Source organism: Takifugu flavidus, chromosome 11 (genome assembly GCF_003711565.1).
Source record: "Takifugu flavidus isolate HTHZ2018 chromosome 11, ASM371156v2, whole genome shotgun sequence".
NCBI lineage: Eukaryota > Metazoa > Chordata > Actinopteri > Tetraodontiformes > Tetraodontidae > Takifugu > Takifugu flavidus.
This window is the reverse complement of record NC_079530.1, coordinates 11179475-11197997: the sequence shown is the minus strand read 5'-3', so window position 1 is coordinate 11197997 and position 18523 is coordinate 11179475. Positions and strand designations below refer to the sequence as shown.

General features: G+C 48.5%; 1 protein-coding gene across 1 annotated transcript; it reads left to right on the top strand.

Moving 5' to 3' along the window:
• eif2ak2 (eukaryotic translation initiation factor 2-alpha kinase 2) lies at positions 1-11619 on the top strand. The gene is given in 31 exon segments (XM_057048314.1): positions 1-155; positions 787-919; positions 981-1135; positions 1219-1336; positions 1556-1617; positions 1706-1762; positions 1845-1887; positions 1973-2025; positions 2114-2233; positions 2380-2490; positions 2871-3069; positions 3146-3286; positions 3389-3487; positions 3582-3644; positions 3792-3896; positions 3989-4019; positions 6675-6837; positions 7205-7337; positions 7399-7553; positions 7637-7754; positions 8040-8062; positions 8276-8312; positions 9028-9115; positions 9118-9244; positions 9306-9434; positions 9509-9713; positions 9839-9979; positions 10137-10265; positions 10360-10458; positions 10550-10612; positions 10901-11619. Coding segments are annotated over 31 exon segments (3324 nt in total). The 5' UTR covers positions 1-54; the 3' UTR covers positions 11024-11619.
• The last annotated feature ends 6904 nt before the right edge of the window (positions 11620-18523 follow it).

Here is an 18523-nt window from a genome sequence, read left to right as displayed (position 1 = left end):
GCGGAAATCGAGAAAACGAAAGTAGCACCGACGACCGAAACTTCTTATTTAATAATGGAGAACTATGTGGCCAGATTAAACGAATACGCGCAGGAAAACCGGCTCAGTTTACAGTATCAAGATGTTGGATGTGACGGTCCTGATCACCTTAAAACGTGAGGTTTATTTATCGAGTTGAGAGTTACTGGTTTCCATTCAAGTGCGAGCTGCTTTAGAAGGAACGTTGATCTAATTTGTGCCAGTGAAAATGAGTGTTGGATAACTTCATCTGTACTTAGAATGGTACTGAATAAGACAAACTATTTAAGCTTTTAACTGACCAAATAATTGCTCCATCTACACAGCACTCACAAGCATAGTCAGTTATAACAATGTAATAAACATTGTACACTTACCGTAGTGTTGCTCATTACGTCACACGATGGACGTCAAACTCCATTTTTGCGCCTCCATATCCCGATGAACTCCTCCTTTCGTCCAGAGGAGCTGTATAAATGTTCAGACCTTAAAGCTCATGGCAGCGTGAGCTGATGCTGATCCCATCCAAGAATTGGCCAGCAATGAAGCTGCACGTGTGAAGGTGCAGTGTCTTTGCTGCTCCACCTGTGCAGACCTTCTTGCTCAAACCGACCTGGCCGTTCTCCTGAGAGATCCCCATTATTTTAGGAGAATGTTGTGTAAATACTACAGTTCATTGCTCGCCTACCTGTGAGGTGATTCTGCATGCATGTGCATCATTTTTGGGATGTTAATGTATGATGCTAGCCTTTTCTAAACTCTCTTCAGGTTTAGTGTAAGAGCAGTCATAAATGGTCAGGCCTATCCTGAAGGCCTTGGCAAAAACAAGAAAGAAGCCAAAAAGAAAGCAGCTGAAAATGCCTGGAGAGCCTTGATGCAGGAGCTCCGCGACTCTGAAACAGTAAGAACAGTGAGACTTCAGACAGCCTGTGTGAATATTGATGCACTTCAACATATTTCAGCAGACCGAAAATGCAGGACAAAGTCCATCGACGCCCAGTCAGGCCCCGATCACTCGGACTAACTATGTGGCCTGGCTTAATGAGTATGGTCAGAAAAACCGAGTGAGCGTAAAATTAGTGCAGTCAACAAGACCGGGGCTTCACGGAGCTGAGCTGTAAGCATCTGCACTGCATCTTCAGTCCTTCTGGCTCCGTCACCGACGCTCTAAATGCTGTTGCATCGTTTGTGCGTCGTTAGGTGCTGTAGGTTTGTGGTTGGTGATCAAGAGTATCCCGATGCTGTGGGGAAAACCAAGAGAGAAGCCAAGGAGGAAGCTGCTAGACTGGTATATAATGAGATCTGTGGCGATGAGGAGGTAGGTTGGCTTTAGCGGCTGCTTCCAAGCTATCAAAGATACATTTTTATCAATCACAGCTACCAAAAATGTTATTTGCAAGAGTGGATTGGTGAAACCATTCCAGCGAATCAACTCTGGCAGCTCCCAAAGCTGAATGTGTCAGAAACCTGGTGAACACAAGAAAAAATGAACAAACAGATAAAACTCACGACTTTGCAACTCATCTTGTGCTTTCAGCCGACCTGCTGCGACGTGGCTGGGGACGTGCCGGCCGGGGCGTCCACGCCCAAAAGCACCATGTGAGGCACTTATGGGATTAGATCAATTGATATAGCTGGTATTTTACTAATATGTGTATATATATATATATATACTTGGTTCTCCAAGTGAAGCCCGTGAGATGCTCGATACCAAACAGAGCTCTGATGTCAAGCGCAGAATAAGGTGATTCCATCTTCTCCTGTACTTCCATATTTTAATAGTACATCTATATTTCACCTCATCTTTTATTGTGTTTTTATGTCAGACTTGCAGCAAATTTCCCGAACGTCCGTAGGAACATTAAAGAGGTCAAGCAACAAATGAACCACCTTCATTTTGAAATTGAGTTGATTTGTAACATTTTAATCCTATATAATAAATCTCTTTATTTAGGAAAACATGCCCAACTTCAGTGACATGAGAGTGAACGAGGAAACACCGTCCAGGTAAGAAACCAAAGGCTGAACTGCAGTTAGATAGTAAATAACAGACTTCACCTGTTATTTTGGTCTAAACAATGTTTTATCTCCAAAGGTTTACATCAGAATTCGACTCCATCGATCTTCTGGCACGAGGAAGCTTTGGTGATGTTTACAAGGCCAGAAGCAAACTGCTGGGAAAGGAGATGGCTGTGAAGATCGTGCGCTGCGACGAGTGAGTTAGTGAGTTAGTTAGTGAGTGAGTTAGTGAGTTAGTTAGTGAGTGAGTTAGTGAGTTAGTTAGTGAGTGAGTTAGTTAGTGAGTTAGTCTGCAACCAGCGTCGCAGCCGGCCACAGTCAAAGGCTGTTTTTGCTCTCCAGCTTCAGGAAAGCTCTTCGAGAGGTCCAGGCCTTATCGGAACTCAATCACCCCAATATCGTTCGCTACTACACGTGTTGGTTGGAGGATGCAAGATACGAGGGCCGAGCACGGTAAGTCCTCCCGCTGGATATTATGGTCTGCCCGCCAACCGGAGAGAAGCGTGGGCCCTGAAGTCTGAACGCTGTGATCATCCATATTTGACAGAAGCGCTGCGTTATAATTATTCTAGATTATTCCCGCCCTCTCGGACGTGTTTCTGGGACTATTATGGCGTCACATTGGAATTCTTTTTTCCAGGTTTTGGAATTTTATTTTTCTTGGTTGTGATTCGACGTCATCTGATTTCACTCCTCAGGATTTTGAACTTGAATTATAGTGTATTGGGAAACTACGGGTCGTACTTGTGAGGGCGCTGAACGCTCACCTGGAAACTCTGCTCGCTTCCTACATTCAGCCGAAGTCTGATTGTCTGCTTCTCTTCACTGTCCAGATCAGCCCAGGATTCAACGCTCAAGTACCTTTACATCCAGATGGAGCTGTGTTCCACTGAAACCCTCAGGAAATGGATAAATAAAAAGAATCAAAATCAAAACCAGTGGCGGAAAGAGGAAAGTCTCTCGGTTTTCACACAAATAGTCAGTGGAGTTGAGTACGTCCACTCCCGTAAGTTCATCCACAGGGATCTGAAGGTGAGGTGGACACCACCAAACCCTGTGAGGTGGCTCCAGGCTGGAGGCTGATGCTGCTTCATTTCTGCCCCTGCAGCCGGAAAACATCATGTTCAGCTCGAATAAAGAGGTGAAGATCGGAGACTTTGGCCTGGTTACTGCTGAGGCTGATGATGCTGCGGACGCTGTGAAAAGAACGGTCTACAAAGGAACCCCCCGGTACATGGCGCCCGAACAAGTGAGCCCTCTGTAACCGGTGCCCACATTAAAAAACTGTCTTTTCTCAGAGCGAGGCCGTAACAGTCTTTTCTGTCTGTATTGTGTTCTCGGTTAATGTCAGAAGGAAAAGGAAACGTACGACCGAAAAGTGGACATATTTGCTTTGGGCTTGATTTATTTTGAGCTCCTTTGGAACTTCTCCCATGAAGAAAGGAGAGAGGTGATTTAATCGCTGTTCCCTCACTGAGCACTTCTTAGTTCGCTTACACCTGCTTCTCTAAAGCAGCGCTAACAAAGCTGCTTCCTCCCTGCAGGTTTGGAAGAACATCAAGACCCAGAAAACTCCTGCAGCGTTTTCAGGGAGTTATCCCTTTGAGGTACAGCCGCATTTTACGTTTGCTCGTCACCTCTTTCCACAATAATGGCATAAAACCCCCCAAACTGGTGAAATGTGCTTGTGTGAAAGGAAGAAATGCAGGTTGGTCAACTGAGGTCACAACAGTCTTTGGTGTTTGTCCTCGCAGGACCAGCTGATAAAGAGGATGCTGAGCATGAAGCCAGAAGATCGACCTGAAGCCGAGGCCGTGAAGAGGGAACTCGAGCACAATCCCTCCTGCGAGAGAACCACTGTCTGATGATGGATAGATGCCTGTTGCCTGTTGGGAGAAAACTGAGAGAGTCGTTTTTAGTTGAACAAAATAAGATTTATATTTCATTTTAGTGCTGGGTGGCCTATGGATTTTCTGCTCCTGGTCCTGGAAAGGGAACACCCCTCTCGAGCTCAAAGGGGGTGAACCGTGTTTGGGAGCCAACAGAGCTTCTTACTGACATCCAGGCTATTGGAAGCGCCTGTGTCCATTTCATTCCACTGTGAGCACATATGTTGCCAATTTTGCTCTTCAGTGTTTGATTCATTCTTTCTACCTTCGCCTAACGCCTTCTCTACTTCTTGTAAATCTTTATTCTTGAAATGAGTTCTATTATCAGACCTAATTTGTTTGGGGAAATCATGTGTCGGATTAATCAAAAATTTAATAACACTTTTTGCATCTTCCGCTTTTACGGGAACCGCCTCTGGGCTGGTATGCATCCACTGCCACCAAGAGGTATCGGAACCCATTGACTCGGTCTATCATGTCGGTGAAATCTATAATTTTCTTGCTCTGTCATGGGGGCAACTGGAAACTTGCCCTCGTGTGGTTGAATTGTTGATTTTACATTAAATCGTGTGCATATTGAACATTCTCTGCATCATTCGTGGTTTCCCGCAGTGTGTCAGGCCGTGGGCCTCTTCCAGAGCGGCATCTACCAGACCAGGCGGGAGAACAGGTCTGCCGTCTGGGCCCCGCCAAATTCCTTCAACTTTCACTGCCCCCCTTTTCCTTCCAAACTGTTTTTTCATGTGGAGAAGCTTCTTCTTGATCACAACTAAGTCTTTCCCTGTCGTATCTTGGAAGAATTTCATGAACTGTTTTCTCTGCCAACAACAAATTGTAACTTAGTTTATAACCTGCTGCCTTCGTTGCTGCCTGATCTGCCGCCTCATTACCTTTTCCCTCTAAAGAGTTCTCCTTGCTGTGACCTTTGCACTTTACGACTGTGACCTCCGCTGGTTCCATGAGTGCCTGTGCCAGTTGCCTCATCTCTGCTTCATGTTTTATAGGAGATCCTGATGCTGTGTTAAAACCTGCCCACAACCATTGACAACGTTCTACCTGGATAGCTCCCACTACATATGCTGAATCTGTATAGATGGTCACTCTCTTTCCCTTTGATATTTCTAATGCTGTAATAACGGCCTTCAATTATGCAAGTTGTGCTGGTTCTTTACCTAGAATCTTTCCTGTTTCCACTTCCTGAAAGTCCTCTTCTGACTGTCTAACTATAGCATAGGCAGCTTTCAGCCCCTCCTATGGGTTTCTGAAACAACAGCCATCTATGATTAGTATTTCATCTGGATCCTTCAACGGCTCCGTCTTAAGATCTACTCTGATTCTTTCACCTTTCTTCACTTTCTCCTCACATCTGTGTGGTTCACCCTCTCCCATGCCATCTGCCATATTTATCCCTTCATGTGTGTATGTTATATGTGGTGCAGTTAAAATCTTGTCCATCCTGGTCTGTCTAAGTGAGGTCATGGTGAATGCTGCTGAGCTGACCAGTGATACCACACTATGTGTTGTAAGAACTGTCAGAGCATGACCCATCACTAAATGTGCTGTTTCTTGTAAAAGTTTTGCTACCCCTGCTACCTGCCTTACACACGGTGGCTGCCTGTTTTCAATGGGGTCCAGCATTATACTTGCATACATTAATACTTTCCTGTTACCCCCTTTTTTCTGAAAGAGAACACCATTTACTGTATGTTCTCCTTCAGAAACATCCAAAAAGAAAGTACAGTATCTTTATATTCCGGAACTGCCAAAACATGCAGATGTCGTGAGTGCCTGTTTAAGAGCAATGAACGCTTTCTCTCCCTCAGTTGTCCATGTTAGCCGGGCTGTCAAATCACGCATTCCCTGTTCATTCACCATTGTACGTAGGGGCGTAGTCTTTTCTGAATATGCAGGAATAAAATGTCTACTATAGCCCGCAAGACCCAGAAACGACAACATTTCCTTTACAGTCTCTCATACCACTCATTCTGTTCAGCAAAGTCGACCTGCGCAGCCACACCTTCAGGCCCAACACACAAACACGGTGATGTAATCATCCAGAAACTTCCCTATAACTTTTCTCTGATACACCTCATTATTCTTACGGTCGTAAAATAGGGTGACATGATAGGGATCAACTGGAGGGGCAAAGGGACCCAGCATCCACAACCAGGGCCTCCAGCTCTGAAACAATGCCAAAACCCCGACACCAGGTGAGGTCTCAGGCTCAAGTTCTCCCCAATAAATGTCCGCCCGCACCCCCTGTTCTGGCGAGGGTGTCGGACTCATCAGCATTTGTCCCTTCACACCTTGGTGTGGAATACAGCAGTTCAGGTTAGGGTAACCCTGGGTTAGGGTTACCCTAACCCTACCACAGTCCTCAAATTCCCACAGCCGTTGGTAATGACCATTTCCGAAGGGTTAGGGGTTTTGTTTGTTCGTTTTAGAAAATAGCGTCTGGTTTTAATGATTAACCAGTGATAAAACCAATGTGCAGAGTTCTAAAAGTGTCAAGAGGTGGCAGAGTTCCCGCAAATGTAGCCAACACGTGCGGTCGAGACTTTAGCTTCAGCTTTTACAGCACTACAGTAAAACTCTTAATGGGTGTTAACAAGAAGAAGAAGAATGTTGATTAATCACAAATAATGTTTTAAAATAATATAATAAATAAAATAATGTTTTTGTTTCATTTCTTGTCAAATTATTTTGTTAACGCGTCGATATCTGGAAACGGTGACGTCATCGGACAAGGAAACGAAACTCAGGACAGAAGCCCGAAAGATACGAAGCACTTCAGCTCTCCTCACTTCACCATGGAAAACTACCTGATTATCTTAAACGAGCACACGCAGAAAATGCGGTGGAAGCTGCAGTTTGAAGATGTTGGATGTGACGGTCCGGATCACAACAAAGTGTGAGTTTTAGCAGGTGACGTGTGAGCAGACCTGAGAGGAGCTGTTAGAACCTGTATGACATGAAATGTTTCAGTGGAATCGGGCTCTAATTGGTGTCTATTCTGGATTGTTTTTTGTTTTTAAAATAAAGAGCCGAAGTGATTCTCCGATTTAGACCTTTATTATTATAGATTGCAGGATTCCTGTGCATGTGTGTGGTGACTGTATCTGCTTTCACTGAATAAGAAGAGCTATTTACATCTTTAACTCAACCAATACCAGTTCCATAATTATGCCATCATATTCCCCGTGAGATGATTCTGCATGCACGTGCATCATTTTTGGGATGTTAATGTATGATGCTAGCCTTTTATAAACTCTCTTCAGGTTTAGTGTAAGAGCAGTCATAAATGGTCAGGCCTATCCTGAAGGCCTTGGCAAAAACAAGAAAGAAGCCAGAAAGAAAGCAGCTGAAATCGCCTGGAGAGCCTTGATGCAGGAGCGCCGTGACTCTGAAACAGTAAGAACAGTGAGACTTCAGACAGCCTGTGTGAATATTGATGCACTTCAACATATTTCAGCAGACCGAAAATGCAGGACAACGTCCATCGACGCCCAGTCAGGCCCCGATCACTCGGACTAACTATGTGGCCTGGCTTAATGAGTATGGTCAGAAAAACCGAGTGAGCGTAAAATTAGTGCAGTCAACAAGACCGGGGCTTCACGGAGCTGAGCTGTAAGCATCTGCACTGCATCTTCAGTCCTTCTGGCTCCGTCACCGACGCTCTAAATGCTGTTGCATCGTTTGTGCGTCGTTAGGTGCTGTAGGTTTGTGGTTGGTGATCAAGAGTATCCCGATGCTGTGGGGAAAACCAAGAGAGAAGCCAAGGAGGAAGCTGCTAGACTGGTATATAATGAGATCTGTGGCGCTGAGGAGGTAGGTTGGCTTTAGCGGCTGCTTCCAAGCTATCAAAGATACATTTTTATCAATCACAGCTACCATTTCTTTTAGAAAATGTCTATCGGCTTCTTCCACATTAGTGATGGAGTCAGATGTTCATTTAAGTAGAGTTTATTACAATAGATTATCAGCAAGATGGAAGGAAAACCAATGCCCCGCCCCCCCCCCGGGGGCAGGAGGGGGGCCGGCATGAAAGAACATGTGCATGATTTTGCAATTCATTGGAAGATGTAAAAATTGTGTTATTCTTTGTTGTTGCAGACTTCCTCGACTCAAGAAACCAGGTAGGAAAAAGATTTCCAGATTGTAAAGAGCTTAAAGTCACGTGTGCAGCGAGGAGACATTTTTATAGATCTGCACATTAAATGAATGAAAGACAAAAACAGCAGCAAGGAAACAGCCATAAATATGATGAAATATAGATCTACGTGTAAAGACTCGCACCCAGCGCACCTATCAACCACTTGTCTGTTTTCCCTTCTCTCATTGTCATAAAGCTCCGGCGTTGACAGCGAAACATCAGCTTCCAACCAGGTCTGTAAAAACCTCTTATGATAAACAACAGCTGGTGACTGGGGAGACACAGAGTTTGTAATGTGCTATTTATAAAGAAGAGCAGGTCTACGTTGGAATAGAGGGAATGAACACAAGGCGAACCCTCTGGGACGTCTTCAGATGGGACATCCGGGGCGGGGGGGGGGCAAGGTGAGACAGGAAAGAAGGTGAGACAGGAAACATGGTGAGACAGGCAAGAAGGTGAGACAGGAAACATGGTGAGACAGGCAAGAAGGTGAGACAGGCAAGAAGGTGAGACAAGAAAGAAGGTGAGACAGGCAACATGGTGAGACAGGAAACATGGTGAGACAGGAAAGAAGGTGAGACAGGAAACATGGTGAGACAGGAAAGAAGGTGAGACAGGAAGCATGGTGAGACAGGAAAGAAGGTGAGACAGGCAAGAAGGTGAGACAGGAAGCATGGTGAGACAGGAAGAAGGTGAGACAGGCAAGAAGGTGAGACAGGAAACATGGTGAGACAGGAAAGAAGGTGAGACAGGAAACATGGTGAGACAGGAAAGAAGGTGAGACAGGAAAGAAGGTGAGACAGGAAAGAAGGTGAGACAGGAAACATGGTGAGACAGGAAGAAGGTGAGACAGGAAAGAAGGTGAGACAGGAAAGAAGGTGAGACAGGCAGGTCAGGAGCTGGGAGACCGGAGCAGAATGTGACAGTTGTGTCTTTGGAATGTTTCAGGATTCTGACCCAGACAGGGACACAGGGACCAGATATTCCAGGTGCGTCAGCTGCTTCCTCCTCCACGCCGCTCCCTCTAACTGCTCCATTTCTCCAGGTTCACCGAGGAGTTTGAGTTCATGGGGTTTCTGGGTCGCGGTGGGTTTGGTGACGTTCTCAAAGCGAGAGATAAAGTCCTCCAGAAGGTTTACGCTGTAAAGATCGTCCAGCGTAGAAGGTGAGGGTGTTACCGTCGTTTGGGATGTGATTGGGAAGTGACTGATCTTCGTTCTGTTTAGGAAGTCTCTCCGAGAGGTGGAGGTCCTGGCTGAGTTGTTACACCCTAATATCATCCGTTATTACTCCTGTTGGGAGGAAGAAACAGGATTTGAGAACAGCTCAACAGGCTCTTCTCTCAGCTCCTCCCTGTAAGTCCTCAGCTTCTCAACGTTCCGCTTCCAGACCTCTCACCGCTCTTCCTCTTGTTACTCTTTTGAACCAGGTCGGCAGAAAGTTCAGCATCCTGCTACCTGTATATTCAAATGGAGCTGTGTGCCAATAAAACACTGACTAAGTGGATTTGTGATAAGAATTCCGAATCCCCAAAATCTTCCAAGAGGAGACAGGAGAGTGCCGAGATCGCGCTCCAAATAACACGTGGACTGGCGTACATTCACTCCAGGGGCTTCATCCACAGAGACCTGAAGGTGAGACAGGCTCTTCAGCAATAGTTCATGCAGGAATAATCCGAAAGGTCAGAGAACCCAGACAGGAACCCTGAATGTGGCCCAGCAGGGGGCCGATATCCAACAGTGGCTTTTCTGCCCTCCAGCTCAGATGGGTGAGGCCAGGAGCCAGGCTTTCAGATGATGGAGCCATGTTTGGGTCTAGGGTTCATGAACTTGGAGTGAGAGAGTGCTGCCGCTCCCCCTCCTGGACCAGTACCACGAGACCTTCAGTCTGGACCTTCAGTTGATGCTCGAGGCTCCCTGAGAAGCGTCAAACTTCCCCTTTATTAAGAAAAGACCTCCCAGAACCAAAACCCAGATCTGAACATGGCTCCACTCCAATGGGAATGTCAGTAGTTTGGTTCTGGTTTTACTGTTTATTCCTTATTTTTCTATCTCAAGCCTGACAACATCCTTTTCGGCCTGGATGGACAAGTGAAGATTGGGGACTTTGGTCTGGTCACCACAGAAAATGCTGATGACAACAGAACCGTGGACGTCGGGACCAGGTCTTACATGGCTCCTGAACAAGTGAGGCCCCGCGAGAATCCAAACTACAGAATTACCACAAATAAAATGACAAATGTGTGAGACGGGATTTGAGATGAAGCTCTTGTCATCGTAGAAAATGGACGATTATGACGGAAAGGTGGACATATTTTCCCTGGGGCTGATCTTCCTGGAGCTCTGGTGGAGAGTCTCTACTGGCAGCGAGAGGGCAAAGGTCAGCTGTGGAGATGAGGACCTGCAGCCTGCTTTCATGAGCATTTAACCTTTGTTTTTCCTTCTTTCCGGGTTTTCCTCCTGGATGACAGCTTTTCGAGGAGGCCAAAAGTCAGAGGTTCCCCAAGGAGTTTCAACAACGTTTCTTTGAAGAGGTAAAGTTCTATTTGCCAAAAAAGGTGAAACCTTTAGGGAAGAAAACGTGTCATTGAACTTTCCTTTGATGTCCCTGATGGATCGCGGGACGGTGCGCGAGCACCGGAATCATTCGCAGGACGTCAGGAGATGGTTGCACCAGGTTTAGCTGGAATTGCTAAACTTTCAGAGAGGTCGCAGCAGCACCTGATCAAACGGACCGGGTCACCCACCACAGAACCACCCGGAAACAGACGTCTGACTGGATGAAAATGAGATTATTTCTTTGTTCTCTGCCTCTTTCGCAGATGCGGCTGATCCGGATCATGTTGTGTAAAACACCAGCGCTCCGCCCGGAAGCAGCACAAGTGGAAGACCGGTTGACCCACATGATCAGAGGGCAGCAGGGGCCCCAGACTCACTCTGTGTAGGGGGACGTGGAAGTCCTGGTCATTCCCGGTCATTCCCGGTCATTCCCGGTCATTCCTGGTCATTCCCGGTCATTCATTCTATTGTTTTGTGTCCCGATTTTTCTTTTCTTTCTTCTTGAGCACTTTATTCCTTCCATTTCACGCGGAGGCAGGATGGTGTTATTACTGTTGACTGTTATTACTATCATGATTATTACCACTGTTGTTTTGATGCAATCATGAACATTAACAACACGCCCACGTGCACAAATTTGTATTATTTATTTGTAACTGAAATTCCTGAATTGTTGTTTGCATCATGGGACGTATTTTAACCCGACAGAGCTTTGAAACCTTGAAACTGTGAAGCTCATGTGATGCACCAGGTTACAGCTCAACGCTCCGTTGACCTGCAGGTCGCTGGTTCAAAGCTCTGGAACGCCGTTTAAATTCAACAAATTAGCAGGAACTCAAAGCTGTGCAACAGATTTCATGGTTCTGTTTGTCGAGCAAAGCTGAATTTTTCTCTTTACACTTCATTTTTCTGCTTATTTTATCGTATCTGCTCAGAACTCATGAATTGTGTATCTTGAATAAAGTTCCTTGGTACTGTTGAATCTGGGTCTTTGGGCGCTTTATTGGAGAAATATCGTCGTGTTTCACACAACAAATTCTTTTTTAAATGATGTGATGTCTGATTTTTTTTTTAAATTTTTAAGATGTTGCTACTCTTTATTATAATAACACAAATGAAGAGTCAACTAAGGGAATCTTTGGTCTCTGCATCCAGACCCGATTGTGTCCTTTCCTCGCCTTTCCTGTAGGGGTCGCTGTGGCCCCATGTAGTTCAGCCTATGCTTTGGTTACAGTTGCTCAGCTGGTGGGTTGGGAAGGTTTGTTCACAGTCAGAGCCAAAAGTGAGGGAGCTGTGTGACATTTAATCATGCCTGCGGCACATGCTTGATGATTAGCATCTCTGTGGAGAACAACACCACCACGAGCCCAGCCAGGGTCCCCGATCACCTGGCCGTGGTGCACGCCCTGAGAGGGCCTCCTGGTAATCAGCACCAATCATCTGCTACAGCTGAGCGTGCTGATAATCGCCAGCCGGCCTGAACGGGTTGATTCTGTGGAGCAGAACCCCCGGCACGGGCAGACTCACCAAACTTAGCGAACAAATCTGAGCAAAGCTGAGTGACAGCGAGTAACGAGTGTTTCTGAGCAGCAGCTTTACTGCATCAAAGCTGCTTCGCTAGTCTTTGATCCAGTGAGCAGCAACAACAGCTACTGGAAAAAGCAGGAATGCTCCAATTCCCAGTGACGGCTGTTGTTTCTCCTTCATCGGTTTCCTCCTGGACTCTGGAAAGTTCCCACCTGTGTTTTCTCATCGTGCGTTTGGCTGGGATGTGACCTGCGTGTGAAGACGCTGCCCCCCTGACATTTCCTCCGCCACAACAGCCGCTCTAGTGGCGGGTCTGTTCCAGATAACAAAGGCAGCGAGTGTCCAATCCACCAGCACCGTCGCGCTTGTGCGAGCAGGTTTATTGGATGTATTGAGGTCACTTCCTCTGAGAGCCTGGACCGTGTCTCTGAAATAGACCCACCAGCCGGGATCACGGTGCCGGAGCGTCTCCCTAACGTCCCGGGGGTTCTGGAGCAGCGATTGTATTCTAACAATATATGAAATTCTTGTCCAGAAGGAGTGAGGATCCACGGTGGCGTCTCCGCTAGCATCACCTACATTTAGGCTTTACTAAGTTTCTGTTTTTAAATCATGGCAACTTCCCAGGAATTTCTCATGGAAACTTCTCAGCAGCTGCTGAGCAGCGTTTTGCTGGATGGATCTTTCTGGTTCTGCTTCCAGAGTCTGAACACTCGTTGGGTTTCATGGACCAGCGATGGTTCCGCTGTAGATGCTGCAGCATCAGGACCCCCGTCCGTCGGCGGCCCTGACTGGGACACACAACCCTGAGGTCTGGAACCACGGGACAGCTCATCCTGGGTTGAGCTGAGGTCATGAGCTGCAGCGCACGCAGAGAAACACACACTGTGTGTTGGTCACATGGTGTTTGAGGAGGATTCATGAGATCCAGGAGCAGATGGAGTGGACGGCCTCATGGTGGCATATAGAACAAAGCTTCTTTGTACATTAGAAAATTACAGAAAAATGCAGGAAAACAATCCGATCTTCATTTTAGAGGCATCGGTTGCTCTTGACAGCAGAACTAAGTTCCTGCTTCTATAACTGGACTCATCAAAGATTCAAAGAGTCGGCGCCAGGGATGAAGAACGAGAGGAGCAGCAGGTTCTCATGCTGCTATTGATGAGCGCTGAAGTGGGGGCGGCCTGATGAGGGAGGGAGCCCCGCCAGCCAGGCCAGGAGCTACATGCTCGCTGGAGGTAAAGGTGTTCAAACTGACTCCAGGAAGTTCTCCCAGTCAGGCCTGGTCCAGATGTGTGGCTGGCCTTCACAGCACGGCGCTCACATCTGCACGCTCACATCTGCACGCTCACATCTGCACGCTCACATCTGCACGCCTCTGAGGATCCGAGCTGGTGTCGGGGCAGCCTCTGCTGCCAGGCCTTCATGGCCCGGCTGTGGTGATGCTCTCAGGACCACAGGAGACATGTGTGTGAGGTGATGTCATGTGATGCCATCTCGCTCCTCAGAGGAAGGACAGAAGAAAGGAAGCAGGTGACCGTGTGGTTTGGGCGCCACGTTCACAGGTGGAGGATCCTCCCGCAGGGGAGCGTCCGTCCTTCAGGGATGTAGCAGCAGGAGTGGTAGCCATCAGATCAGATGATCAATAATTCAACTTGAAAAGTGAAATTTCAGAATCTGAACAGGAAAGAGAATCTGCCTCTCGTACTCTCGACTAACTTGCACGATAAAAGCAACGATTTTAGTCATAAAGTAGATAAGTCATCCAAATATATCAACATTGCCTCCCAAAAGGAAACATGCTGCTCCCCCCATCCTGCTGCTCCTTCATGCTGGTGCTGGCAGCTTCTGCTCCAGCTTTCTCCTGGAGTGTTCTTTCACCTCCCTGAGGTCACGTCTGAGCCCAACAGCACCAGCTGATCCCTGTATTTAAAGGTTGTGGTCTGCCTGTCCCAGCACCAGCAGCACTGTACCCTCGTAGGCCTCCTCGTAGGCCTCCTCGTTGGCCTCCTCGTAGGCCTCCTCGTTGGCCTCCCCGTAGGCCTCCTCGTTGGCCTCCTCGTAGGCCTCCTCGTTGGCCTCCTCGTAGGCCTCCTCGTAGGCCTCCTCGTTGGCCTCCTCGTAGGCCTCCTCGTTGGCCTCCTCGTAGGCCTCCTCATAGGCCTCCTCGTAGGCCTCTTCCTTGGCCTCCTCGTAGACCTCTCTTTGGCCTCCTCGTAGCCTCCTCGTAGGCCTCTTCATTGGCCTCCTCGTAGGCCTCCTCGTAGGCCTCCTCGTGGCCTCTTCATTGGCCTCCTCGTAGGCCTCCTCGTAGGCCTCCTCGTAGGCCTCTTCATTGGCCTCCTCGTAGCCTCCTCGTAGGCCTCCTCGTAGACCTCCTTGTAGGCCTCCTCGTAGGCCTCTTCGTTGGCCTCCTCGTAGGCCTCTTCATTGGCCTCCTCGTAGGCCTCCTCGTAGCCTCCTCGTAGGCCTCCTCGTAGGCCTCCTCGTAGGCCTCCTCGTAGGCCTCTTCGTTGGCCTCCTCGTTGGCCTCCTCGTAGCCTCCTCGTTGGCCTCCTCGTAGGCCTCTTCGTTGGCCTCCTCGTTGGCCTCCTCGTAGGCCTCCTCGTAGGCCTCCTCTTTGGCCTCCTCGTTGGCCTCCTCGTAGGCCTCCTCGTAGGCCTCCTCGTAGGCCTCCTCGTAGGCCTCCTCGTAGGCACACACTCTGCATCACTCGTGGTGAGATTTAAACAACAGCGGCGTGTGGAAGCTCCCTCGGTGGTCACAGGGTCACAACCCCACAGTGAGGAGGGGGGGGTCACTGGGCAGGTGGAGGTGTTCAGCTCGTGTGGACTCAGACCACCAGGTAGGTGAGCGGAACACTGACTGACTGCTGTGTGTTCACGGCTGCCTCTTCCTCTTCCTGTCCGTAGTATTTACACCGGCCCCCCCGAGAGCGTCGGGGAGGGAGATGAAAGCGCCGATGATGAAACCGGGACACCAAAGGCACGAGCAGAACAGAACCAGGCCAACGCTCCCAGCCCGGCCGTGACAGACAGCCTCCTGGCCCAGTTGATCCAGCTGCCAGGAGCCCTTTAGGATGTGTTTCATCTGCCCGCCCCCCCAGCCGTCCCAGCCGCCGTGCCTCCGTGGTGCAATCAGCCCACCTGTCCAACACCTGCCCAGAGCGAGGGGATGTTGGAGCTCCTTCAGCTCCTCCAGCTCCTTCAGCTCCTCCAGCTCCTCCAGCTCCTTCAGCTCCTCCAGCTCCTCCAGCTCCTCCAGCTCCTTCAGCTCCTTCAGCTCCTCCAGCTCCTTCAGCTCCTCCAGCTCCTCCAGCTCCTCAGCTCCTCCAGCTCCTCCAGCTCCTTCAGCTCCTCCAGCTCCTTCAGCTCCTTCAGCTCCTTCAGCTCCTCCAGCTCCTTCAGCTCCTCCAGCTCCTCCAGCTCCTTCAGCTCCTTCAGCTCCTTACAGGCGCTTTGTGCTTCAGCGGAAGGTTCCTGAGGTCAGGAAACGTTCCAACGTTTCATATGGATAAAGTCTAAAAATGTTTCCTTACCATGAAAAGGTGATTGAAACTGGGATTGTTGTGTGATAATGGGGATAATGGGGTTGACTTTCCATTCATTTAAGAGCTTTGTTATTTGCTGATGCTGCATTAACCCTCAGCTCCGGTTCGGTGTTAAACATGGATGTATGATATATAATTGTTGATGATACTGTCACAGCTCTTCTTAATTTAAGCCGCCTTGTTTTTAGAAGTGGCTGTTGTGGAGCTGAACCCCTTCAGCCTCCTGGCTGCTGCGGCTCATGTGATCTTCACCACACCCACGTGTGCAGAGCGCCGTCTCCTCGATGGTCTCTTGTTGTGAGCGAAGCCTCACGGGGGGGTCGGGGCACCGTGCGGCCATCTGTCTTCATACCTCCAGAGGCACTTTCCCACAAATCAACACCCTGCGGTCCGAGTCGCCCTCGCCATCATGTCGTTAGCGTCCTTTCTTTCTGTGGTTCATCCAGGGCTGGTGGACCCGACAGGTTAGCCCCCCCCCCCCCCCCCCCCCATACGTGCATCATGCAGAAAACATTCTGATACACAAGACTTGCAGCTATTGCGCAATGCTGAGGAACGTTTCTGGAGCCATCCTTTATACAGATGTTCGTTAAATAGGCTGGAACTCTTCAGGAGTCTCACGTTTATTTCACGGCACCATTTACAGGCTGCTCTCTGTCCAGAGGCAACACGGTTATCTTTCCACAGTTGTGTTGTAAAAACACAAGCCTTTATACTTCAGCCATTTGTTTCATGAATTACAAACTTATAAAATACACCCTGAGTTGATCTGAAGACCTCAGCCGAGATGCTAAAGTTGCTAAAGCAGCTGTGAGGACCCAGCATTAGAGGCGGGTTTCATCCGATGAACATGAATAAACATGCACTCTGATATTGATATATTATCACTACATCAGCCATTGCCCCCCCCCCCCAGCACCTGGCGGCGCTTCACTCCCATCTGCCGGCTGTCTGGGAGGACAATGGCTGCTCCTGCTCGCTCGCCGCAACGTCAGCAGCCAAATTGGCAGGTTCCCTTTCGAGCCTCGGACCGAGCTGCCTCCCCTGCAGAGTGGTCCTGGGCTGTTTGAGCTCCCACTGCTCCGCTGCTAATTGTGTGAGTCCTTCCATTTCTTCACTGTGTTTCAGTGCCAGGAGAGCATCATCAGGGCCTGTTTTAATATATTTTTAATGTATTCAATACAAATATCAACCTCTAATAATAGTAGAACTATCAAATCAATTGTATCGTTGTTATTACAACACTGTCATATATTAAACTGATCATTTTTGATAGTCAAATCATCTGACGTGCCATCAGTTGCCCCCAGCAACGCTCCAGGCGCTGCGTTGCCTATCTGTCCTCTAGGGGGCACTGTTGGATCAGGCTACATCTGGTAACCGTGAAGGAGGAAGGAGAGCGCCATCACGCTCTCGCCACCTTATGCACTTTATGTTATCACTTTTTAGGACAATAGCACCATATTCTTATCCAATCTATCCCCCACCTGGCAACAGAGACGGATCGGCTGGCACTTATCCACCTGCAGCAAATTAAAGCTGATTCCCATGATAGCAGCGCAGGTACCGCCCCGTGAATCAACGCCACCATTGTGTGACCAAAACAGGAAATATGGCACATGTTGACACTGGGACGTACAATATTTCACCATCGTGGAACAGAAGAGCCCCGCTTGAGGGGGCATCAGAACAGGATACCTGGAAATTCTCAGCGATTTACTGCAGGAATTTTAGATCCTGTGAGAACAATAGATCTGCTCCCAGTTCCAGTGTATCAGCGTGTGCAATTACTTAGAGGTTACGAGGCTTTTCAGAAGTCAGTATCAGATAATGCCCAATCTGCTGTATAATTTCCTTGACCTTGTCCAGATTATCCTGCTCTGGGCTCTGTGATTGGACGGCACCTCACATCTCGCTCCGACTCTTTTCGCCATCAGTGAAAGCCGCTCTGCGGGTGTTTGAATATGGATCCCATCTTTCACTGCGATATTGCCCCCCCACCCTTCATTACAAATGATCTCTCTGCACTAATGAGCACGTGTCTAAAAATACCACCCTGTCCAGAGAGCGGGGTGTGTTGTGATGGGTCTGGACCTGAGCACATATTAATGGCTGTGCTGTAATGAACAGGAGCGCGGAGCATATTTTAATATTCAACGTGCATCAACACCTTCACAGTGAAATTCCACAGCCCAGGATTCAGTCTGGATACCGCCGCCTCCCCCAGCTACCTTTTTAACATACTGGTGGTGTTCTCTGTTGCCGTGGTAACACCACATGACCTTTCCGGGAAGGTTGAGCTCATGTCAGCGTGTTGTTCGGGAGATTTCATACCAGCTCCGCACCCACCGGTGGTCTCTGCAGTTGGAAATGTTCCTCCAGTTTGACAGATGAGGGAAACGTTCCAACTGGACCCGTTTCAGAGAGAAAGGAAATGTGAGGTGATGGATGGAGCTGTCGCCACCCTTTAATTAACTGACAGGCTCCCCTCAGTACCCGCACAAAGGTCCAACGACTCCATCTGAAGGGATCCACGGAACGTGTGGACATGGTTGCAAATAAGGGTGAAATGAATAATGTATACAGGGTAATAAACCAAATAAGCTTCCTTGGCGTTAGCACCAGGCAGCCTGATGTTTTTACAGCTCCGTCCCTGTAGCAGTGAGGCAGAGCGGAACGGAGCTCACGCTGCCTGGACGCATGCTGAATGCATTCCTACAGGACAAGCTGCCTCCGCTAGCTTTATGTACACGCATTAAACCAGAAGAATTCCCAACGTGGAGCGTGCGTGGCCCCTGTGTGGCTGCGT